The sequence below is a fragment of the Mirounga angustirostris genome, unplaced genomic scaffold (assembly GCF_029215605.1).
Source record: "Mirounga angustirostris isolate CCGP_5_RB_7025 unplaced genomic scaffold, mMirAng1.0.hap1 SCAF_9, whole genome shotgun sequence".
NCBI classification, from domain to species: Eukaryota; Metazoa; Chordata; class Mammalia; order Carnivora; family Phocidae; genus Mirounga; species Mirounga angustirostris.
The window spans coordinates 116,230,924-116,255,248 of NW_026991717.1; the positions used below are offsets into that span (position 1 = coordinate 116,230,924).

General features: G+C 56.4%; 1 protein-coding gene across 18 annotated transcripts in view; it reads left to right on the forward strand.

Moving 5' to 3' along the window:
• The window catches only part of PAPLN (papilin, proteoglycan like sulfated glycoprotein), a 93,691-nt gene that overhangs the window by 6,524 nt on the left and 62,842 nt on the right, over positions 1-24,325 (forward strand). For 4 of the 18 annotated variants that reach the window (XR_008508154.2, XR_010405246.1, XR_008508155.2 and 1 more), the window contains exons 6-26: positions 92-215; positions 644-724; positions 811-983; positions 1,098-1,221; positions 1,617-1,743; positions 2,132-2,197; positions 2,717-2,924; positions 3,496-3,678; positions 3,894-4,035; positions 9,843-9,923; positions 10,084-10,333; positions 11,297-11,417; positions 11,707-11,845; positions 12,870-13,323; positions 14,062-14,199; positions 14,348-14,472; positions 14,716-14,869; positions 15,395-15,532; positions 16,260-16,387; positions 16,488-16,596; positions 18,999-19,182. Coding sequence is in view for 11 of the 18 variants with exons in the window: in XM_045901150.3 (XP_045757106.2) it covers positions 92-215; positions 644-724; positions 811-983; positions 1,098-1,221; positions 1,617-1,743; positions 2,132-2,197; positions 2,717-2,924; positions 3,496-3,678; positions 3,894-4,035; positions 9,843-9,923; positions 10,084-10,333; positions 11,297-11,417; positions 11,707-11,845; positions 12,870-13,323; positions 14,062-14,199; positions 14,348-14,472; positions 14,716-14,869; positions 15,395-15,532; positions 16,260-16,387; positions 16,488-16,596; positions 19,016-19,182; positions 22,926-23,101 (3,408 nt within the window). In the remaining 7 variants the exon portion in view is untranslated. Of the gene's footprint in view, positions 1-91; positions 216-643; positions 725-810; positions 984-1,097; positions 1,222-1,616; positions 1,744-2,131; positions 2,198-2,716; positions 2,925-3,495; positions 3,679-3,893; positions 4,036-9,842; positions 9,924-10,083; positions 10,334-11,296; positions 11,418-11,706; positions 11,846-12,869; positions 13,324-14,061; positions 14,200-14,347; positions 14,473-14,715; positions 14,870-15,394; positions 15,533-16,259; positions 16,388-16,467; positions 16,830-18,998; positions 19,183-21,155 lie in introns of those variants that run through there. The other 14 variants (XM_045901152.3, XM_054513782.2, XM_054513783.2 and 11 more) reach the window with 11 other exon arrangements.

Consider the following 24,325-nt stretch of genomic DNA (forward strand, 5'->3'; position numbering starts at 1 on the left):
CCTCCCTGATCGGAGCGGCGACCCGGGTTCGAATCCTGGTGCGTCTGTGATGCCCTCTGCCGTCTTTCTTCTCCTCATCTCTGCCCGGTAGGTCGTCGGCTGTGACCACAACCTTGACTCCTCAAAGGAGGAGGACAAGTGTCTGCAGTGTGGGGGTGACGGCACGACCTGCTACCCTGTCATGGGCACCTTTGATGCCAATGACCTCAGCAGAGGTGGGAATCCTGGGGGGAGTCCAGGCAGCTGAGGGGAGGGTCTATCACCTGTCCCTTCCTTGCCTGACTTCTGTTCCAGCTGAGTCACCCTGGTGGCCCTGAGGGGGTCTGATCTGGCACTCAGGTCACAGAGCCTGTCGGCTTGGGCTCGTAAGGACCTCTGCCCACTTATCTGGTGTAAGCGCACCCTGCTGCCGGCTGGATGCCCCTCCTCGCCCCTTCCCGCGGGTCCCCAGCTGTCCCCCCACTTCCCAGTCAGTTCAGCTGCCCCGGCCTGCCCACCCTTCCTAAAGCTGCTTCCCCCCTTCTGGAGGACTCTGCCCCGAGCCCCCGAGCGGCACAGCCCTGCCGGGTCCAGCTTGCCGGTCCCTGAGCCCGGCTGTGCTGCCAGGGGCGTGGGTGGTCCCAGAGCGTCTCTGCCCCCGCAGGCTACAACCAGATCCTCATAATTCCCACGGGGGCCACCAGCATCCGCGTGGAGGAGGCGGCGGCCAGCAGGAATTTCCTGGGTGAGTGCGGTCTGGGGCGAGTCTGGGCCGTGGCCGGGCGGCAGGTCCCTCCGCGGCAGCTCACCCGGCGCCTCACCCCTGCGCAGCGGTGAAGAGCGTGCGCGGCGAATACTACCTCAACGGGCACTGGACCATCGGGGGCGCCTGGGCCCTGCCCGCGGCCAGCACCGTCCTGCACTACGAGCGCGGGGCCGAGGGGGACCTGGCGCCCGAGCGGCTCCTCGCTCGCGGCCCCACCTCCGAGCCCCTGGTCATCGAGGTGAGGGGCTGGGGGGCGGGGGCGGGGGCGGGGGGTGGGCGCCCGGTCCCCCCCGAGGCCGAGGGGGGAGGGTCCCCCGGGGGGGCAGGTCTCAGCGAGGACCCTCCCGCACAGCTCCTCAGCCAGGAGCCCAACCCGGGCGTGCGCTACGAGTACCACCTGGCCCTGGGCAGCCCCCCGCCCGGCTTCCGCTGGGGCCACGGCTCGTGGAGTGACTGCAGCGCCGAGTGCGGTGGAGGTGGGCCATTTGCATGTCGTGGGGGTCACGGGGGGGGGAACCGCAGGGCTCGGGGACTCCATGAAGGGTCCCCCTTACCCAACCCCGAAGCTAAGAGAACCAGAGGCTTCCCCAAGGTGGCGGAATCCCGGAGGAGACGGCCCTCCGTGGGCAGCAGGGGCCCAGCCCAGCGGGTGACCAGGTGTCGGAGCAGGGCTCCAGCACCTCAGATAACACCCCTCAAGCCTCAGTTTCCTCTTCTGTGAATTGGGGGTGATGATGGCACTTATCCCAGGGGGTCATCTGAGGCTTAATCAAGACGACACTTGGGATGCGTGCAGAATGGTGCCCAGCCCAGACAATGCATTTGGTGACTGCTGACTGACCACCCGCCCTCAATGGCCGGGCCTCTGCAGGTCACCAGTCCCGCCCGGTGTTCTGCACCACTGACGACGAGGTATACCCTGACCACATGTGCCAGCATCAGCTGCGGCCGGCTGACCGCCGCTCCTGCAGCACTCACCCCTGCCCGCAGACCAAGCGGTAAGGCCCTTGCCAGCCCCTCCCCCCATGGTGGGGCCCAAGCCCTTGGGTGGGAAGGCCGTGGGGTCTCTGGGCTACTCTAGGTGTTGCGCAAACAGGTAGGTGTCCCCGGCTCCCTACACCTGTGGTGGAGTGGGGAGGAGGCAGCTGTAACGGGGGGAAGCAGTGGGGCGGGGGGCATGAGCGGGAGATCCAGGGCTATTCTGTCCACCCGTGTGTGCCCACTCAGTGTCCAGAGTGTCCAGGCTGGTAGTGGGAGCGAGGGGGAAGGTACTGGAGGCCCTGTCCGAGCCGGCAGGGGACTTGGCTCGACAGATGCCAGGAAGTGGGCCAGGGACTGGGCCAGGGGGCCTGTGGGCATCAGTAATGCCTTTGTTCCCGCACGAAGGACCTCTTACCTGCACCGGCCCAGAGCGTGGCACCTTGCTGGGGCCCAGCGTGCGTGCAGGAACAGGTAATCTGCAGGCTGCAGGCTCCCTGCCCGGCTGGTGCCATCCTTCCGCCCTCATGGCCTTGGTGGCATCTGGCCTTGCAGGATGGTGGTGGGCTTGGCTTTGCATGGTGCAGCTGGGGCTGCCCTTTCCTCCGGTGCCTCAGGGCCGCTCCACACGTGGGTGAGCATGGCCCCTCTGGGAGATGCCCCCAACAGAGGCAATGGAGTCTGGCTGGGGCTGACAGGGGACCTGGTGAGGAGAACAGGGGATACAGGTGAGGACAGGAAAGCTGGGGCGGGGGGCAGCCAGGCTCTGTGTTGTAGGGACCAGTGCTCGGTGGTGAGAGATGGCAAGCGGGGCGGTGGGGGGGGGGCTTGGCCTTTTATGCAGAGTGTTCCGCCCCCCACCCGTACAGGCCCAGATGTTAGGACGGGCCAGGTTGGGGGGTCCCCAGTCCGCTCCTGTGTGTGACAGTTGGTGGTCCCTGGACTCCGGCCCTGCTGCTGGGCCAGCCTCACCGGATCCCTGCTCCCTGCCAGCTGGAAGACGGGGCCCTGGTCGCCCTGCTCGGCCTCCTGTGGTGGTGGCTCCCAGTCCCGCTCCGTCTACTGCGTCTTGTCTGATGGGGCTGGCGTCCAGGAGGCCGCCGAGGAGGCGGAGTGTGCAGGCCTGCCTGGGAAGCCCCCCACCGCGCGGGCTTGCCACCTGCAGCGCTGTGCAGCCTGGAGGGCAGAGCCCTGGGGAGAGGTGAGGCCTCTGCCCCATGGGGCTGGGGCAGGGTGGGGACGAAATCAGGCGCTGGGACTAGCGATGGGGCTGCAGCAGAGCTGGGCTGGGAAGCTTGGCCTCCACCGGGGAAACAGATGCTGGGAGGTAAAGGGACTTGCTAGGTCGTCTTGAAAGCCGCTGTGGAGGCTGGGACTAGGAGCAGGTGTTTGGACTCCTCCTCCTCCTCCAGGATCCCAGGCAGGGCGGGAAAGGCTTTGTCTTGGCACAAAGGAGCAGCCGGGCGCCTTGCTTTGGGGGTGAGGGAGGAGCCGGCCCTGATGGGGGCTGCTTGTCACCACATCCAGCACCTACATATGTTCAAGTCTCGAACAAGGGAACGTGCAAAGTGTCCCTAAGCTTGGGGTCAGCAGGCGTGGTGTAGGCTACGTGACCTCAGAGGAGTGGCTCAGCCTCTCTGAGCCTGGGAGCTGGGCATGGGCCATAGGGTGCCGTCCACCCTCCCTGCCAGGCGGGGGGGCCTCCAGCTGTCTGACCCCGCATGGCTCCTCTGGACGAGGACAAGCTCCCGCCGACAGCCGGCTCCTTACAGTGCTCTGTCAGCTGCGGCGCTGGCGTCCGGAGGCGGAGCATCACTTGCCAGAGTGAGGAGGGGTCTCTGCTCCATGCTACGGCGTGCTCCTCGGAGGACCGCCCCCCCGTCACTGAACCCTGTGTGCGTGAAGACTGTCCCCCCATCCATGACCAGGCCTGGCATGTGGGCGCCTGGGGCCTAGTGAGTGCTTGCCCACTTCCCCCTCATCCCTGCTGCCCAGTCCTGGGCCCTTGGGTCTCTGGCAGGTGGCTGGACACGTGCCCCATCGCTGGGTCTGACCTGCCTCACCAGGCACCTTCCCCCTACCTCTCTTCCTTGTGGGGACCCCCAGCCTCGGGGTCTCTCTCCTTTTGTGAGCCTGTTCTCTCTTCCCACGCCCACCCCGTGGGCCCCAGTGTTCCCGGAGCTGCAGCGAGGGGACTCGGACGCGCCAGGTCCTCTGTGCCCTCAGGCCAGCCAGCCGCTGCGGGAGCCTGCGGCTGTCCAAGCCCGGGGAGGTGGAGCCCTGTAACTCACAGCCCTGCCATCTTCCTCCAGGTGAGGGCGGGGTGTGGGTGCAAGGGGGAGAGGCCGTGCGGGCCCCACCTGTCTCCCCTGCGCCAGGGTCCCCCCCCCCGCAATGCTCCCTCGGCAGAGTGCCCGTCTGTGCCGCCTCACGGGCCGGCCCGTTTGCCCAGCAGAGGCGGCATCCTTCACCCCTGGAGCCCACGTACCGGCCATCCATCTCGAGTTGGTTTCCTCGGGCTGCAGTGATCGTGTGCGGCTTGTCAGGCCTACTAGCTCGGAGCTCCTTGAGGGCCAGGTCCCTGACTTCCTCCTTGCTATTTATACCTCCCCCCCGACCCCTGCCGCCCCAAGAACTTAGCACGAGCTGGGTATTCAGTAAATGTTTATTGAGTGACTGAGTGAGTACGCACTGCTCCTGCCTTTGTCTTCCCCTTCTCCTCACCCCCAACCCCACTGGCAAAGAAGACGTCCCAGGCCTGAGGAACTGCAGCACGAAGGGCCTGGGGCCAGTACTTGCTTGGTGTGAGGATGTGATATTGAGGAAGAACGTGGGTTGGGGCTCAGCTGAGGGGGGTGGATGGTGGCCTTCTGCTACCGCAGGGAGGTGTGTCTGGCCCGGATGTGCTAGTGCTGGGGGCCCCGTGAGCCAGGATGGTAGAGTTCCAAGGGAGGCATGGGGCACGGTGGCTGAGAACCAGTGGCCTGAACTTGACAGTTCAGTCTACTCCATTGCTGACCAGCGGTGTGGCCCTGGGCAAGCACCTCTCCTCTCTGAATCTCGATTTGCCCATCTGTACAATGGGGTTAATAAGAGTGCTTTTCTTACAGTGAGTCAGTTGGCACTGTGTCTGAACACACAGAGCTTGGTAAGCAAAGGGTCGGTAGTGGTGGTGGTGGTGAGGCCATGTGGGGGCCCCGGGGTCAGGCTCCTGCGGTGCCTCAGCCTGGCCTGGCCCTTGTGGGGCACAAGCAGGAGGTTCCTCCTGGAGCCATGGATGCCTTCCTGGAAGAGGTGGCCCTGAGCCTGCCCCCAGAGAGGCATTCACATAGGTAGCAAGGAAAGAAACAAAGCATTTCAGCCCAGGCTGAATTGTAAAAGAAATAACCTTAATGGCTATTTTTATAAAATAATCTATGTTCATTGTGGAAAATTTGGAGAAATTAGGAAAGCAGCATAGAAATGGAAATTGCCCTGATCCCATGCTTTAGTGGGATCCAGTCATTAGTGGGCTTTGTTACATATGCTGAATGCTCTGGGCGCTTTTCCCTGTTAGAGCCACTTGGTGGGTGAACATTTTTCAGCTTCATGATTTCTCTACATTAGTCCACGATGGGCCGGAAGTTAGAATTTAGGTGGTTTCTAGGGTGCTTGGGTGGCTCAGATGGTTAAGCATCTGACTCTTGATCTCAGCTCCGGTCTTGATTTCAGGGTCCTGAGTTCAGGCCCGGCATTGGGCTCCACGCTGGGTGTGGAGCCGACGTAAAAAGAAAAAAAAAATTACATTTAAGGAGCTCCTGGCTGGTTCAGTCAGAAGAGTGTGCGACTCTTGATCTTGGGGTTGTGAATTTGAGCCCCATGTTGGGTGTAGAGATTGTTTAAAAAAATTTTTTTTAAGGATTTATTTATTTGAGAGAGAGTGAGAGAGAAAGAACCCCAGTGGGGGAGGGGCGGAGGGAGAGGGAGACAAACAGACTCCCTGCTGAGCAGAGAGCCCTACGCAGGGCTTGCCCCCAGGATCCTGGGATCATGACCTAAGCCGAAATCAAGAGTTTGTCGCTTAACTGACTGAGCCACCCAGGTACCCCTAAAATTTTTTTATTTAAATAATGTTTTATATTAACCCAATTAAATATTTTTAATATGTAATCAGTATAAGAATTATGAATAGGATATTTTACATTCTTTTTTCACAAGATTAAAAAAATAAATCTTCCAAAACCAATGTATTTATTGTTCACATAGCATATCTTAATTCAGATGCAAAATTTCACTGGCATACTTGATCTATATTTAGATTTTATAGAATGTGCAGTTGGAAAAGTAGATTCACACACCCAAGTTGTTCCAAACGTACTGAAGCATTTTCTAATAAATGAATCAAGCGTCACTTTAAAATTAATTCTGATTAGAATAAATGTAAAACGTAGTTTCTCAGTCACTCTGGTCACATTTCAAGTACTCAGTAGCTCTGAGTGAGGCCAGCAGGGGCCCCAGAACCCGTCCTAGGCCAAGGACGTGGGGGTGGTGGCAGGAGGTCTGTCCTGGGGACCTCAGGCTGGGCTGCAGATTAAATTTGTCTAATAGGCCCAGGGGAGCCACTGAAGCTTTGGAGCTCAACAGTGATACCATGAAAGGTCTTGAGGAGGACAGGCGTGGCGCCTGCCCGAGGGCCAAACTGAAGTGGAGCCGGTTGGAGTGGGAGCCTGGTGGGGAGCAGGCTGCAGAAATCCAAGGGCCAGCAAGAGTTGTGAAAACGAAGGGCCAGGCACTTGCCCAGCAGAGCCTGGTGCCCGGAGGGTGCGCGGGAAGTGGTGCTGCACTTGAAGCCTGGGAAGGTGGAAGAGAAGAAGCTAGGGGCCTATTCCCAGGCTGGCTGGGGCCTGGGACTGCAGCGCTGGAGGTGGGAGGTGCTGGCCGGCGATGGTGGAACTGGGGAGAGAATGTGCATCTGCCTCGTCCCAGGGCTTGGCCTGGGCAGGATAGGCAGTGAAATGAAAGCAAAGATTTTACTGCATATCTACTAGATTTTTCCAACCCTAAATTATTTTTTAAGTATTTTCTAGGGACTGGCAAGATGTAGTCCAGAGGGGGATGGAATTTTCACTTTTTTTTTTTTCTTTAAGACTTTATTTATTTGAGAGAGCATGTGAGAGCAGGGTGGAGGGGAGCAGAGGGAGAGGGAGAAGCAGGGAGCCCAATCCCAGATCCCAGGATCCTGGGATCGTGACCTGAGCTGACGGCAGACGCTTAACCAACTGAGCCACCCAGGTGCCCCTTCACTACTTTTATATAACTACTCCATTATGTAGTAGTATGCTTACTGTGGAAAATTTGAAATGCACCAACAAATAGAAGGAGGGGACCCCCACCACCTGCTGCCCTCCCCCCCCACTCCGGGTGCTTGGAACCATGCGCATTTTGGGGCATGTCCTCTTATGCATCATTACAAAAATTCCTGTCATCCATATTTACTCAGTCTTTTGCATTTTTTTCTCCATTTTATGATGAAAAATCTTTTTAGTAACTTGGAAGTGGTTAAATATCATATACCATAAAATTCACCCACTCTAACGGTAATTCATGATTTTTAGTAAGTTTACCAAGTTGGACAATAAAATGGTAAAAAATTTTTTTTTCCTGTTTCTGAGCAGCCCCTAATCTGATTCCCCATGCTGGGAAGACAGGCCTGCTTATTTGTTTGTTTGTTTAATTCCAGTACAGTTAATACACAGTGTTGTATTAGTTTCAGGTATACAACATAGTGATTCAGCAATTCTGTACTCAGTTCTCATCATGATAAGTTCCCTCTTAATCCCCTTTACCCACACCCCCCTCCACCTCCCCTCCGGTAACCATCGGTGTGTTCTCTCTAGCTAAGAGCCTGGTTTTTTGTTTGTCTCTTTTTTCTCTGTTGGTTTTGTTAAATTCCACATATGATTGAAATCATTCAGTGTTTATCTTTCTCTGACTTATTTTGCTTAGCATGATACCCTCTAGATCCATCCATGTTGTTGCAAGTGATGAGATTTCATTCTTTTTTTATGGCTGAGTACTATTCCATTGTGTGTGTGTGTGTGTGTATCACTTTGTCTTTATCCATTCATCTGTGGATAGACACTTAGGCTGCTTCTATATTTTGACTATTATAAATGCTGCTATAGACAGAGGTGCATATATTTTTTTGAATTAGTGTTTTCGTATTTGGGTAAATAGTGGAATTACATGGTAATGCTACTTTTAATTTTTTTTTTTAAAGATTTTTTATTTATTTATTTGAGACAGAGAGATTGAGAGACAGAGAGCATGAGAGGGAGGAGGATCAGAGGGAGAAGCAGACTCCCTGCCGAGCAGGGAGCCCGATGCGGGACTCGATCCAGGGACTCCAGGATCATGACCTGAGCCGAAGGCAGTCGCTTAACCAACTGAGCCACCCAGGCGCCCTACTTTTAATTTTTTGAGGAAGGATGGTGAAAAATTTTAAACATACAGAGTTGTTTGAAGTAGTTGAACTGCGGAAGCAGCCATGTACCCACACCTAAATTCTATAATGGCTGTTTAGTTATATGTGCTTTTTCATGATCCACTCCTTTTGTTCCTTCATCTATCATTCAAATTGTGTGTGTGTGTGTATGTGTGTTTAAAATGATCCAGTTTTTAATATGGAATTTTTTTCTTGAGGTGCAGTTCACAAAACATACATTTAATCATGGTAAAGCTAATGCTTTGGTGTTATTTTGCATACTCACGATGTACAAACACCATATTTTATCACCCATAAAAGCTCCCTGTACGCATTAACTGATCACTCCCCACTATCCCTAACCTCCTTCCTTGGTAACCGGATCTGCCCTCTGTCTTGTTGGATTTGCCTATCCTGGAAATACCGTGTAAAAGGGGTAGCACAGCTTTCGTGCCCGCCTCTTTCACCCGGCGGAGTGCTGTTGAGGTTCATCCGGGCTGGAGCCTGGATACATCGGCATTTCGTCCTTTTTATGGCTGATAGCAATTCTATGGGTATACCACGACCTGCTTATTCTTTCATCAGCTCATATATATTTGGGTTGTTTCCAGCTTTTGGCTCTAATGAATACAACTGCTATAAACGCTCATGTACGAGTTTCTGGGTCAACCTATGTTTTCATTTCTCTTGGGTACATACCCAGGAGTGGAACTGCTGGGCTCTATGAGGACTCTGTGTTTAACTTTTGGAGGAATTGCCAAACTGTTTCCACGGTGGCCGTACCAATTTACATTTCCATCTGCAACGCCTGAGGCTTCCAGTTTGTCCACATCCTCACCAGCACTTACTATTTCAGCCTTTTTGATTAGAGCCCTCCTAGTGGGTGTGAAGGAGTAGCTCCTTGTGGCTTTGATTTGCATTTCCCTAATGAGTGATGATAGTGAGCATCTTTTCATGTGCTTGTTGGTCCTTTGTATATTTTCTTTGGAGAAATGTCTGTTCAAGTTCTTTGCCCAATTTTAATTTTTTTTAATTTCTTTTTTAAGATTTTATTATTTATTTATTTTTTTAAAGATTTTATTTATTTGACAGAGAGAGACACAGCGAGAGAGGGAACACAAGCAGGGGGAGTGGCAGAGGGAGAAGCAGGCTTCCCGCTGAGCAGGGAGCCCGATGCGGGGCTCGATCCCAGGACCCTGGGACCGTGACCTGAGCCGAAGGCAGACGCTTAATGACTGAGCCACCCAGGCGCCCCTCTTTTTTAAGATTTTAAAATAATCTCTGCACCCACCATGGGGCTCGAACTCATGACCCCAAGATCAAGAGTCACGTGCTCTACCGACTGAGCCAACCAGGCACCCCACTTTGCCCATTTTTTAATTGGATTGTTTGTGTTTTCATCAATTCAATCTAGTTGGGATCAAACATAGATACTAATTTTATATCTGGCTTTTCTTTTTGCTGGACATGTAACATTAGCTTTTTCTAAGTGACTAAAGACTCTTGAAACATGGGAAGGGTGTTTTGTGAAATCACAGGTCTGCTCATTTTCACTTCCGCTGTCCTGGGTGCCCCAGGCCTTGCCTGAGCAGTGGGGTGGGAGCACATGGTGGTTAGGGTGGCCACTGCTCAGGCCTGACTCTCTGCTCCCTGCAGAAGTCCCCAGCATGCAGGACGTGCACGTCAGCTCCAGGGATCCCCGGATGTCTTTGGGCCCTCAGGTGGCCCCCACCTCAGGTGAGAAGCTCAGTGGAAGCCCCCAACCCAGAGCCCAGGAGATGGAGGTTGAAGGTGGGGCAGGTGGTTTAGGGGGGATGGAAAAGGTAGGTCTGGTGTGGACAGATGGAGGTGAGCAGCCAGGTGGAGACTGCAGGTATCTTTTCCTTCTTCTTCCTAGATTCCAGAGACCAGTGGTGGCTCCCCCAGGAGCAACCCTCAGTCCAGGGTAATCCCAGAAGAGCCCAGGGCCTTCACCTGCCAGGCCTAGCCCCCTCTCTGCCACAGTCCCCACACCGGCAGCCCCTGCGGTCTGGCTTGGCACCCCAAGACTGCAGACAGAGCCCCTATGGGTGCTGCCCTGATGGCCACACCACGTCTCTGGGGCCGCAGCGGCAGGGCTGCCCTGGGACCTCATGTCAGCAGAGCAGGTAGGAGCCTCTTCCTCTTTACCAGGTCAGAGAGGGAAAAGTGTGTGTGTTGGTGGGGGTGGTATCTGATGGGCAGGGCCACGCCTGCGCAGGGAGGGTGGAGGGGGTTTTGCAGAGCTCAGGACTGGGACTCTGGAGGTGTCTTCTGGCTTCCCTGCTTGTGCCGTCTTGCGGACTCTGCTTCCTGTCGCTGATCTCCCTAATGTGCAGAGTGGGGGTAAAAATCTCCGCTATTGCTACGGAAGTCGGCCTGTGGAGGTGTAGCCTGAGGCTCTGGGAAGAAGGCACATGGGATATCATTCTAGCGTTCAGATCCAAAGCAGTCTGCCAGTCTCTCTGGGGCTGGGATGCTCAGAGCGCAGACTTTGGGGCCAGCAGCCTGGGAGCCGGGCAGGATTCCCAGCTCAGTCACTTACCAGCCACGTGCTGGGTGATGGGGGCAAGTTCCTTAACTTCTCTGATCTTGGCTTCCTCTGCCGAGGTGTGGGAACCGTGACAGCCCCCGGCTGGGGTTGCTGTGAGATCGGAACAGTCCCATGGTGCCTGGGGCGTGGAAGGTGCTCTGATGCGTTCCTCCTTCACCTTCCTTCCCCACTCCTGGCTGATGGAGCTGTGATTTTGTAAAGCCTCCCTGGGGACCCGCTATGTGGGCAGGCTCAGTGAGTCTCCACCTTGGTTTCGGGGTGGGGGAGGGGAGTTGAGGATCCGTCAGGTATCAGGGCAGCGGCTCTGCCTGCTGGGTTTCTGCTGCCTCCGTGGCAGCCGCTGGGTGGTTGGGGGACGCGGCAGAGCCTCGGCACGTGGAATGGTCGGGCCCGGGTGCGGGGCCACGCTGTCTCCCGCTCGAGTCCTCAGCTGCTCGGCCCCCAGCGCGGGCAGCCTCAGAGCCTGGGTCCCAGGATGCTGGGAGGGTCGGCCATCAGGGCTGGTTGGTGAGCAGACAGCCGTGTGGTGCTTGTCTAGGTACGGGTGCTGCCCCGACGGGGTGTCTGTGGCTGAGGGGCCCTGGCACGCTGGCTGCGCAGGGTCTTACAGCAGTGACAACGTGGCGCGAAGGCCGGGGTCAAGAGCAGTGGCTTTCTCAGTAAGTGTCGGTCACACAGGGGGGCGGTGTGGGGGGGCGGGAATCCAGCCCCCAAGCCTGCTCAGCGCCACTGTGACCCGGGCTGTCTGTAACTTGGGCTTGGGAGAAAGGAGGTCCCTGCTGGCTGCTGGCCCACAGGGCTTCTGAGACGGGCCTGGGCTGGAGATGGGGTGGCGTGTGCAGGGGGCTTCGTCTGACCTTCCCCGGGCCTCTGAGCTCCCCTGGGGCTGGGGTTCTGCATCATGGGCTCCTGCCCCTGCCCCTCCCTCTTCCTGTCCTCCCTCCCCAGGCCCCCACGGCCCACCGGCCCCAGGCTCAGCAGAACGAGCCCCCTGAGTGCCGGGGCTCCCAGTTCGGCTGCTGCTATGACGGGGTGGCCACTGCGGCCGGCCCTCTGGGGGAAGGCTGCGGGGGCCAGCCCAGCTACGGTGAGTGGGTGTCCCGGCACGCTTCCTGGTGAGTGGGCTCCGGCCCCCCTTTGCCCCCCACACCTCCACCGGGCCCCCACCTGGAGCTTCCTACTAGCTCAGTGATTCATTCATTTCTTCAGATGTTTACTGCTCACTTACTAGGCGCCAGGTCCGAGGACGGGGCCATGTTGTTCTCGTTCCCAACAGTTTGCCCTTGAGACCACCTGCCTGCTTGTGGGAAGCGAGGAGAGCTGGGGCAGGGCCCCCACAGAGAAGGAGGGCTTGTCCTGGCCCCCACCCCCTTGGGGCTCAGCGCCCTCTAGAGGCAGAGATGGAATGGTGGTCAGTGCCAGGATGGACAGGGGTGTCCCCACCGTGCCTGGGATGAGTCCTGGAGGGAGGTCGCCGAGGCAGGAGCATGTGTGGGCGGCACTGCCAGGGACTGTCAGGGGGACCTCAAAAGCCAGATGGGCTGATGGTCAGGGTCTGCAGGAGGCTGGGTCCCTGGGGGGGCTTTAAGCAGGGGCCAGCCACGTTCACGCAGAGAGGTAGAGTGGGCCGTGCTGGGGAGGTGGGCGGTTGGAACAGGCAGGCTGGGGGCAGCTGCAGGTGGGCTCGAGGCTGGTGAGGGGTCCTGGGAACAAAGGCGGGCCCCTCACAGGGCACCTTCACAGATGTCCCTGGGAGCCGAGGGCTGGGTTCTTATGAGCCAGGCCCTTGGGCTGCTCTGTGCGTGCACTCTCGGGACCTGAGTCAGGCATGGGGAGGGGAGGGGCATGAGGGGGCCAGTCCAGGTTGCTCATGGCCCTGACCTTCTGGAGGGCTCTAGTTCTGTGGGTGGAGCCCAGGTAGGTCTGGGCAGTGAGCAGACTCTGCCCCCAGGGCCAGGTCAGGGGTCTGGGCAGGGGTGTAGACGTGCTCTGTGAGCTGGGAAGGGCCTGGCTCCTAAGTCCGAGGCGGAGGGGATGGTGGGCCCTTGCTGGCAGGGCTCTGCTGGGCAGCATCCTCGGCTTGATGACACGCACCCTCCCTGTCCCCTCAGCCTACCCTGTGCGGTGCCTGCTGCCCAGCGCCCACGGCTCCTGCGCGGACTGGGCCGCCCGCTGGTACTTCGTCCCCTCTGTGGGCCAGTGTAACCGCTTCTGGTACGGCGGGTGCCACGGCAACGGCAATAACTTTGCCTCTGAGGAGGAGTGCATAAGCAGCTGCCGGGGGCCGCACGCTGGGCCCCGCTGGCCCGAGCCGGGGGCCTCTGGCCCGAGCACCCGCGCAGATGGTGGCGGCAGCCGTCCTGGAGGCCAGCTGGAGGCCAGCTGGCCCGGGACGGGGGCCACAGTCCCGACGAAGCTCTTGCCTTCCGGTGGCCTCGGGTGGCGAGACCAAGAGCCTGGGGCGTTTGGAGAACGGCACTGGGGCGGGGAGCTCGGGCCCCCAACCCCTGGCCTGGGCGGAGATGCGGGGCGACCAGTGCCATCCTCCCACAGCTCCCCCTACAGGTGAGGCCTACCTTCCCCGGGGTCAGGGGCTGCACCTGTGGGAGCTAAAACCCTGAGGTCTGCAGGCCCTCCCTCCCCATCCCTAACCTCAAGTCCTCCAAACAGCCCTGCCTGGAGGGCCCCGGTCCTGTCGTTGTACACATGGGGAAGCTGGCGTTGGAGACAGGAGACTTGCCAGTAGATGGTGCTGCCATCTTGGTCAGACCTTGCCCGTACACCCCGGGCCTGTCTAGTCGGGAAAGCTTGCAGGCTTCGTGACCTTCGGCAAGTCCTCCAGCTTCTCCAAGCCTCAGTTTCTTGACCTATAAAATGGTGATATTCTTAGATTTAGTGTGGGTTCCACAGTCTTGGGACTGAGTCATGAGAGCTTTGGGGAGAGTAAAAACAAAATAAAACTTTAAATTCCGAAGAGGTCGAGCATGTGGTTTAGTTCCCCACATGGACCTGACGTGAGCAATCTGTCCCGGCCCCTCCATGCTCTGGGCTTTGCGCCCACTCTGCCGCTGTCACAGGACCAGGCTGAGGTAGCAACGTCCAAGGGCGTGTGGGGAGGATGGAGAGGGGGGATTCCCGAGGCCATGGGCTTCTGGAGCTGCCCCCGAAAGTGCTGGAGACAGGATGGGCGCCCGAAAGTGCTGGAGACAGGATAGCGCCCAGCTATCACTGATAAAGGGGAGTCTCCAGTCCTGGCACTCAAGCCAGCAGTGCGGGTCCTCACGGCCGCCCCCCGCCCCCCAGGGTCAGCTTGGCAGGCCCGGAGCCGTCCCTGGTGCAGGCCCCCCGGGGGCAGTTGGTGCAGCTCCTCTGCCAAGATGACATGCCCCTGGAGCCCCATACCAGGTGGCAGAAAGACGGGCAGCCCATCTCCTCCGACAGGTATGTGTGTGGCAGCCCCCTGATGTCCCCGGGATGGGAGTGTGCACGCAGGGCTACCGTCCCCTCTGGTAAGAGCGCTGGGGCCAGAGGTGGGCTAGGCTTATTGTCCTCAGGAGCCCAGAGCTCAGGCCCCCACCTCTTCACTCAGGCACAAGCCGCAGCCTGATGGCTCCCTGGTCATCAGTCCCCTGCGGGCAGAGGATGCTGGCATCTACAGCTGTGGCAGCGGCCGGCCAGGCCGTGACTCTCAGAAGATCCAGCTTCGTGTCACAGGTCTCTGCCCCGGGGATTCCCATGGGCCCCACGCAGGAGGGCCTGGCTGGGAGGCCTGAGCCAGGTGCTCCCACACTGGAGGGGCCCTTCCTGCTGGCAGGGACCGCGCTCCGCAAGGGCCGAGGTGGAGGTCCTGCCCCTTGTGGCGCTCATTTTTCCACATGTCCCTGGCCAGCTTCATGGCCCCCCCTCCTTCCACCACATTCTCCCCACAGCTCACCCCTTCTCCTGGCCTCATGACAGGGGCTGATGTGGCCGTGCTACCTGAGGCTGAGCCAAGACACTTCCCTCAGACCAGGGACCCAGCCCAGGGCCACAGTCCTCGGGACTCCAGCCTAGTGGGGGACAGAGGAGGCCTAGGGGCCGTCTCCTCCTTGCAACCTCGGCCCACGACCAGGTAACAGCGCAGCAGTGCCGTCCTGCTCTCAGCCTACCCCACTGGAGGGCTGGGGGTGATGGGGGTCTCAGTGGTGAAAGGAGGGGAGCGCTCTGCCTGGTGAGGACAAGAGAAACGTGGCTCCCTGAGCACAGCCTCTTAGGAGGAAGGGGAGCCCTCCACCCCTCCCCAAACAGTTGAGGATGGCCCAAGGCCCAGGACACAGGGGCTGAGGGAAGGGAAACACACCGGGAGCTAGAGGGCCTGCGAAGGCCTAGAAGGAAGTTTATAAAGGCGTTGCAGAGGCCTGGAGGGCACAAGTCAAGGAACGAGCAGCAGAGGTGCAGGGCAAGGATGGTGACAGTCAAGATTCTGGGGCAGAGGGGGCAGGCGGTGGGGAAGGCGAGAAAGCCCCAGGTGATTGGTGGTGGTGTCCTGCCCAGAACAAAGCAGCTCTGTTAGGAAGCTGAATCTGGCAGGAGCAAAGGGGGCCGTGGGCTTGTGCAGAGGGCCCCCCTCATGGCTGTGGGGTTGCTCGTTCTGCAGGCTGCTTCTGGACAGGAACCAGCCTAGGGTGGTGGACGCCCGACCAGGCCAGCAGATCCAGTTGACCTGCCGTGCTGAGGGCTTCCCACCCCCAGCCATTGAGTGGCAGAGAGATGGGCAGTCCCTCTCTTCCCCCAGGTTTGTGTTCAGCTCCTCTCTTAGCCCTCGTGTCCCACCTCCAGCCCCTGACCCTGTGCAGGCCTCGGGGGAGGGAGCTGCCAGGCGCCACCCCTGGTCAGTCCTGAGCAGGATTCCATGGGCTCTCGAGAGATGCTGCAGCTGGGTAGTAGGGTTCCTGGGGCAAACCAACATTTGGGTCTCTGGGTCTTTCCAGTGTGGTTAGTGGACAGAAGTAATGGGCCTGCTAAGGAGGGGTGATGGCTGAGGGACAAAACAGAGCAGACCCATTTCTGGCTGTAATCATAACAGCTAACATTTACTGTACTCGTTATGAGTATGAGGTTTGTTCCCCATTGTATACTCTGCACAAGGGCCACATTGAGGTAGGTGCTATCTTATCCCCATTTTACGCACAGGAGCTTAACACCACACAGCTCCTAAGTGGCAGAACCGAGATCTGAGCCTGCTGAATGAGTATAGCAAGAACTAGAAACCCACACCAGAATTATTTTGTATCTGGAAGCTTGAAATGAGTTTTTTATTGCCAGGCTTAAAGGACGCCCCTCCCAGTAAATGAGCGTACCAGCAGCTGGAGGACCTCAGGGCCTAGGGTCGGATGGCCCTTTGCTCAGACCCCACGGAACAGTAGGGGCCACTCAGCCCCCTCCCCCCCCCCCCCCCCAGGGAAAGGAAGACCCTGCCAGCCCCCTGGGGATGGAGCCACCTGACTGTGCTTTGTTCCTAGACACCAGCTGCAGCCCGATGGCTCTCTGGTCATCAGCCATGTGGTTGCGCAAGATGGTGGCTTCTATGCCTGTGTTGCTTTCAACGGGCAGGACCGAGACCAGAGATGGGTCCAGCTCAGAGTTCTGGGTAAGGTGGCAGTCCTGAGCGGAAGGTGACCTCTGAGGTCAGGCGGCACGGGTGGGGCAGGATTGGCGAGTGGCCGACAGTGCTTCCTCCTCGGGCCTAGGGGAGCTGACCATCACAGAGCTGCCCTCTACTATGATGGTGCCAGAGGGGGACACGGCCAGGCTGCTGTGTGTGGTGACAGGAGAAAGCGTAAACATCAGATGGTCCAGGTAAGGCTCTGTTCCACACAGGCCTGGCCCTCAGACCCTCACACCTGAGGCTGTGCAGACCAGAGAGTTGGTCCACCTTTCTGCAAGGATATTGCCGTTTGCACCATTCATTCTTCAACTCCTGCCTCCAGGGGAGGGGGCTGCAGCACCCTCTTCCCAACGTAATGCTGCTCTCTGTTGGCCGGGCTACACCAGGGTTTCTCAACCTTGGCACTATCGGTATTTCAAACTGGGTAATTGTCTTTTTTAAGATTTTGAGAGAGAGCACGAGAATACAAGTGTGGGGGTCGGGGACAGAGGGAGAGGGAGAAGCAGGCTCCCCGCGGAGCAGGGAGCCCGATGTGGGACTTGATCCCAGCATCCTGGGATCACAACCTGAGCTAAAGGCAGATGCTTAACCGACTGAGCCACCCAGGCGCCCCGGACTGGATAATTCTTGATTGCCGGGGCTGTCCTGTGTATTGGAGGATGTTTAGAGCATCCAGGCCATCTACCCAGTAGATGCCGGTAGGATCTCCCTCCCAAGTCATGACAATTGACAATGTCTAGAGACGTCTCTTAATATCCCCTGGGTGACACAATCTCCCTCAGGGGTTGAGAACCACTGGGCTATACTCAACTTTGGGGACTTCAGTGGTCTTTTACCCCAGATCAGTTGCTCTTTTATTCATTCTTTCAGCAAACACTTTTTTGCCCCCTTCCTCCTTGCCATGTGTCAGGAAGAGCCTAGGCTCTGGGGATCTTGGTGTAATCTGAGCCCCCCCAGATACTCCCAGGCAGGAGATGGCCCCGTGTCCCCTGGGGTCCAGAGGTTTGCCCTCAGTGCTGTGTGTGCCTGGAGGACGGAGGCTGCCTCCTCTCTGGGGGAATCCAGGAAGGACTGGCCACACATGTGACCTTGGCTGGGCCTTGAAGGCTGAGGAGGGGAAGGCTGTTCTTGACCGAGCCTCAAAGGTGAGTAGAAGAGATGATGTCAGAATGGGAAGGGGCCTGCATGCAGGAGTAGGGACGGTGGCTGGGAGCTTCTGTAGGCTTCTGGGCAGCTGTGCTCCGTGCAGACCTGCCCTGATCAGGTCCGGCCTCTGATGATTCTAGCAGGCCTGTATCTTCCACTTTTGCTTCTCCTTGATCTTCCTAGCAGCAAATACGCTCAGGACTCCCCTCTTCAAGCACAACAAAAGATACCCTCCTCTGACCCTGCATGTCCCTGCAGACCCTGGCCTCATCTGGAGTCTCCCCCTCACAGCGGCTCACATCCACCCCCACTCCAGGGATACTGCCCTGTTCCGAAATCCTCTGGACAAATCTCAGTCCCCACACGACCTGCAGTGTCCTTCCACTGACCGCTTGCACCTCCCAACATGCTCCCTCCCCTTGGCTCCAGGAAACTACTGTGGTCTGGCCTTCTTCTTCTGGCCGCTGCTTGTTTTCCTGGCTGGCTCATCTTCTCACACCAATCCCTCAGAGGCTGGTGCACCTCAGGGGCTGTGCTTGGTCCTTGGTCTGTCTAACTTCACCTTGGGTAACCTTGTTGGCATGTGGTTTCCAGGATCATCCAGTGCTGATACACTATCTGGGTCTAGACCTCAAATCCAATGCTGTCCGGTATCTTGCGGGCACCCAAAATGCAAAATGGTGGAAAAGAGCATTCACCATTCAGCCCTCTTCCCCACTCTGGATCTTCCCATGGTGGAGGGGCACCACTCTTACCCAGTAACCCAAGCCCGGAATCTCCGTCATCCTTCATGTCTTCGCCCAACCTTGCCCATCTGGCCCTCTCCCATGTGTGCACTTCTGCCGTAGCCACTTTCCTGCTCTCCGATTTCAGGCTTGTCCTCGCCCCAGTCGGCGAGCCTTTCCATGGGCGGATACTTGGTCAGTCCCGCTTAGCTCACACCCCTCCATTTCCCCCAGGGTCCAGGCCAAACTCTGTCTAGGCTGTGTCCACTTCCCTCCCTGCTCTGACCATGGCCTCCCCTCGAGCTCGCGAGCCCTCTCGTTCTCCCTTTCACCAGCCAAATGTTCCTCCTCATCCTCAGGTCAGGGCTCAGCTAGGTCATCCTCAGGGAAGGCGCCCCTAAGCACCTGTACCCCAGCCCTGTGCCCTCAAGGCAGGGAGCGCTTATGTCCCTCACCTAGCACAGGGCCTGGCACCTCATGGCTGCTTGAGAGACCTTTGCTGATAAAAAGCGAGAGCAGGGTTCCTTTGTGGATTAAAAGGCAAATTCACAGTAACTTAGATCAGTGTGCTCAGTTGGGGTGAGTTCACCTCACTTTTGAGTTATTTTGCTCTGAGAATGTTCTTTTTGGCACCGTGCCCCATCTCTTTCTCGAGGTGAGGGTCATCTGTCCACAATGATTACCTCCTCCCTTTGTCTCCTGGGCCTGGCTGGCTCTCCCAGCGTCCTCTCCCCTCCAGGAACGGGCTGCCGGTGCGGGCCGACGGGCATCGCGTCCACCAGTCCCCAGATGGCACGCTGCTGATCCACAACCTGCAGGCCAGAGACGAGGGCTCCTACACGTGCAGTGCCTACCGTGGAAGCCAGGCAGTGAGCCGCAGCACCGAGGTGAAGCTGGTCCCGCCAGGTAAGAGGCCTAGCCCGGGGCCTTGCTTGTGCCCCAGAGCTGGCTTTGTGCTGCACAGGGCGGGGGAGGGCAGGCTCTGCAGGCTGGGGGGGACCCTGGCCTGAGTCCTGGCTCACTCTGCCAGTTCCTGGTAGTGTCACCTGTGGCAAGGGGCTCAACCTCCCCGAGCCTCTCCCCTCCCATGTGCAGTGGGCGACTCCACCTGCAGGAGCTGTGCTGAGGGTGAAGGAGATGGTGCAGATGATGGGCATCTGGTAACAGCTTAATAGGCGATGTCAAATATCATTTAGACTTACTGATTTTGAGAAATAGGATCGACTGGAATTTCATTATAATCCTTACGGCAGATAGACTGTTGAATGTGTCCATTCTAATCAAGGTGGCAAAAAAACGAACCTATGATTGGAAAGTGCCTTTGACCATATAATCCAGAAAGGGAAGGGCAGGGGTTAGTATCGCCATCTTACAGGTGAGACAGACATCCAGATACCTCATGTGATGTTTTCACAAGTCACACAGCAAATGAGGGGCTAAGGTGGGATTAGACCCTAGTTCTCATATTTAATATTCTTTTCCTTAAACGATTGTAGCTGTAACTGGGCAGAATTTTACTTGCGTTATTCAGTAGTTTATATTCTTCAGCTCTTGCCCAGAGTTATAGATCAGTGAACCTAAGGACCATGTTGTAAAACAATTAGTTTCATACCACTAAGAAAAAAATGCCACTAGAACTGTTAAATGACACAGTGCTAAGACACCATCAATTCAGACGCAGTCCAATTTGAGAGGTGTTAAAATGGGAAAATCAGCGCATCTCAGAATTGGTAAGATAGACATGAGCTCTATAGTCAAAGAGGCCAGAGGGCAAGGGGGAGTGGGAGGCCTGCCCTCCGCCCAGCCTGCCCTTCCATGTGTCCTTGGTCCAGGCTCACTGACTGACCGGTAGGCAGTGCCCTGGGCCAAGCTGCCGCTTCTCATGAGGCCCGAAGCAGACTTTTCAGGACCTCTCCTGTGCTGTCTGCCTGGACGCTCATGGCGTCAGGGCCACAGCACGCACCAGGAGAGCTGCTATACTAGGGGTACTGGGCCTACTATGCTGTGGGTGGGAAGAGACCAGCACTAGAGGTTGAAGGTCCGTGGTAGAAATCTCGCTCAGTGAATCAGACTGACATGTAGGCTTCCGGTTTCTGAGCTCCTTAGGATAGCCACTGAGACTCGAGTCCCCAGGGCCCAGCTCAGTGCTCAGCATCACTAGGTGCTTAGGCTTGGTGACTGTGGGAGGGCATTACCTTCACAAAAGTGCTAGACCACCGGGGCCATTTCCCGCCCCCCGCCCTGCCCAGCAGATTGATCTCTTGTCTACAATCAGATTTACAAACCAGAATGCAGATCTGGGTGAGAAAGAGAGCTGTCAGGGGACCACGTGTTCATGTTTGTGACTCCTTGTAGACACGTCTACATGGGAAGCCAAATTAGAAACTTGTCTGATGGCAAAGTCTGCTGGGGCTCTTGCTTGTGTGGTCGCACACTGAAATGTCTGATGTGACCTGCTTCCTGGACAGGACGCCTTTCTCCTGCCCTCTGCTGGATGAGTGTTGCTCATCTCCTACTTTGTGGGCACCTTTCTTGACTAGAAGCTCTCTCGCCCCTCTCTTTGATTCATTCTGTTGATTAGGCTTTTTGTAGGGTCTCGCTTTGCCCTATTCGTGGTCTGGTGGCATCCTGGAATTAGTGTCAGCGTCCAGGCAGCAGGCTTTAAGCTAGTCACGCTCTACTGTAAGGGACATGCTTCCAACCTTCTGGCCTAAAAGACGGGGGTGAGAAACGGAAAATACTGTAGGGATAAAACACAGGGGCTCGTGCACTGTTTTTGAATGAGAGGGAATGAGGCTATGAAGCAAAACATGGTCAAGCACTCAAATTTTAGCCACAGTCACTGTATGCCCCAGGTGCTGTTCCCTTCTCCATTTCAGGTGAGGAAGCACAGGCAGAGAGCTGAAGTAACTGGCCCCGAATCACCCAGCTGGGAAGCAGGAGAGCCAGGACTGAGCTCAGGCAGTCTGGCTCCAGAGCTGGCATGCTTAACCACCATGCTGGGCACCTAACTTCTGGGCCCTTGACAGGCCCTGGGCTGCAACTGCTGAGAGAAAGTCGTTATCAAAGTTACTGGTTTTTAAAACAATATGCCTAAATGGCTTGATATTTATATAAATGTAGGTACGGTTGGCCCCTGACCAACACCAGCGATTAGGGGTACCGACCCTCAGTGCAGTCAAAAATCCACATAGAGGGGCGCCTGGGTGGCTCAGTCGTTAGGCGTCTGCCTTCGGCTCAGGTCAGGATCCCAAGGTCCTGGGATCGAGCCCCGCATCGGGCTCTCTGCTCCGCGGGAAGCCTGCTTCTCCCTCTCCTACTCCCCCTGCTTGTGGAAGTTCCCTCTCTTGCTGTGTCTCTGTCAAATAAATAAATAAAATCTTAAAAAAAAAAAAAATCCACATAGAACGTTGACTCCCAAAAACTTTACTAATAGCCTGTTGACCAAAGCCCTCCTAACACAGCACATATTGTATGTGTATTATATACTGTATTCTTACAGCAAAGCTAGCTAGACAAAATGTTAAAATCATAAGGAAAATACATTTACAGTACTGTACAGTATTTAGTGAAAAAAAAATCACGCGGACCCGCGCAATTCAAATCCATGTTGTTTAAGGATCAGCTGTAGTTAGTACTCTCATTGTACCGATATTCCTAACCTGCACAGAATCAGGTACTAAGACTACTGAGGTATAATCTTTTTTGTTGTATTTTGGGAGGAAGCAGGGGGAGAGGAGATGAAGATAAGCCCCAGGAGGTCTGACTTTAGGGACGGTGCTATTCAGGCCTAAGTCCAGCTGAGTCACAAGAGCCCCTTCCAGAAAGAAAAGGGACGTTAACTAGATGAGGCCACTTCAGTCCTAAGATGAAGCAGCGGAATAAAACACCCACAGGGATTTTTTTTTTTTTTTTTTTAAATCTCTATGCCCACTGTGGGGCTTGAACTGCCGACCCTGAGATCAAGAGTCATTTGCTCTACAGACCCAGCCAGCCCGGCCGCCCTCTCACAGGGATTTTTAAGTTCCCGAAGCTCCTAGCACTTTCAGAGGGGGCAGCAGTGAGCATTTTGTGTTTAGTGCAGTGTTTGAGCCATGGCTCATTAGGCTCTTCTAATCGCCTTGCCTAATGCTCACTTGCTTTCTCGGGGGGCAGTGGGAAAATTGGGAAGATGGGGAATGAAATGACTGAGATAAACTGGGGCTACTGAAGGCACAAACCTTTTGAGGTTAGAGGAAATCAGCAGTGAGAGAAAGAGACAAGACAGCTCTGGCCCAACTCAAAATTTTACTTAGGGCTGATCCCCCCACCTTCCCTTCCCAATCCAGGGGCTAAGGCAATTGTCACTCAGCTCTTCAGGTCACAACAGCAAGGGTAGGGAGTTAACTTCAAGAGGTGTCATCATGTGTAGTCAGCGCCTGAGAGTCTGCCCTGGGCTGAGGCTGCAGGACCACTGCGTGCCCAGATGAGGCCCACGGCGGTGGCGGGGGTAGGAGATGCACACAGGTGATAAAGAGTACAGAGCAACTGTGCTTTTTGGGAATCTGGCAGTTCTGCTGCTTTCCTCTTAAGGCAAAGAAAGGGGAGGTGAGACTTTTCAGCCTCCACAGCTTCCTTACCCCTTTGTCTCTCCCTGGTTGTCTCTGCAGCACTGCCCGCCCAGCCCAGGGCCCTGAGCAGGGAGTGTGTGGATCAGCCTGAGCTGGCCAACTGTAATCTGATCCTGCAGGCCCAGCTCTGTGGCAACGAGTATTACTCCAGCTTCTGCTGTGCTAGCTGTTCCCGCGTCCAGCCTCACGCTCAGCCTGTCCGGCGGCAGGGATGAAGGCCAGCCGCAGCCCCAGTCCTGAAACAACTCCTGGTCCGTGGCCTCTGGCTGCCAAAGGGCTCTACCCTTCAGAGAATGGGCTTCTCAGCCTGCCACGCCCCGCTGTGCCTCGGCAGCCGCTGGCACCACAGCTCGCTGGCACGAGGAGTTGGCTTGGATAGGGACACCCTTTACGGCTTCCCTCTATCATTTGTCATACAGGATCAATTCACTGGGTTCTAAAGCAAGCTACCAGGGTTCTCGATTCATTTAAAGCTGAGTGGGGAGGTGTGTAATGGTTTTAGAGTTAACATGTATCTCACACGGGGCACACTCATTCCTGCCGTGTCAGGCCATTTTTCCCTGCTAGAACTCCCATCTCCTCTAGGGTCAAACAGTGGTTCACTGCTCTAGTCAACCTCACCCTTCCAGGCAGTGTGGCAATCAGCTTCAACTGCCACCTGTACGTCCAGTTAATGGCATGTTTGTGAAAGCTCTTGCCAAAGTGGAATATGGCACGTAAGGCTCAGTACACGATGTGGGACGAAGGAGCAGCAGGTGATGATGGGAGCATGCCAGAAGTGGGGGCACTCCTTTCCTCAGGAAGCTAGTGCCCGAAGCCCTCCTCCTAAGGCCAACATGCAGAGCCTGGTTGTGAGGATCACCTCACCCCTGCAGCAAGCTGACCTGCTATGTACAGTGACTAGCTGGGAGCCTCTCCTCCCCAAACAGGAATCTGTGAGGCAGAGCCAGACTATTAAAAACAGGCATCAGCAGGATAGGGGAACAAAGGAGGGGAAGGCAATACATTAACAACGAAGTAGTTTCAGAAATGGTTTGAGTAGGAAGAAGTCCTTCTCCATCTCTCAGAACCTCCAGTTCCTCGGTGCTAAACAAGAGGCCTGGATTCAATGAGCTTCCAGGTCCCTTTCCACTTTAACCTACACATCCTCAGAGGACTGGCTGGATCTAAGTGACAGGTTTTTCTGGGACATAAGAAAGGCATTACAGGGAAAGCTTTTACTACCAACACACTGGTTGGAAAAGAGACAAACTGCATCATGGCTGAGTGATACTTCTTGGTCTCTCTCTCATTCAACAAAGGAAACATGGGTTAGAGAGGCACAGGTATTTTTTTCTTTCCACTTAAAAAAATACAGAGGCGGATCCCCTTTCATTTACCATGGCTGGGTTTGCTATAAAAATTGGAAACTAAGGGCTACTTTCTTGGACTCCCCAGTT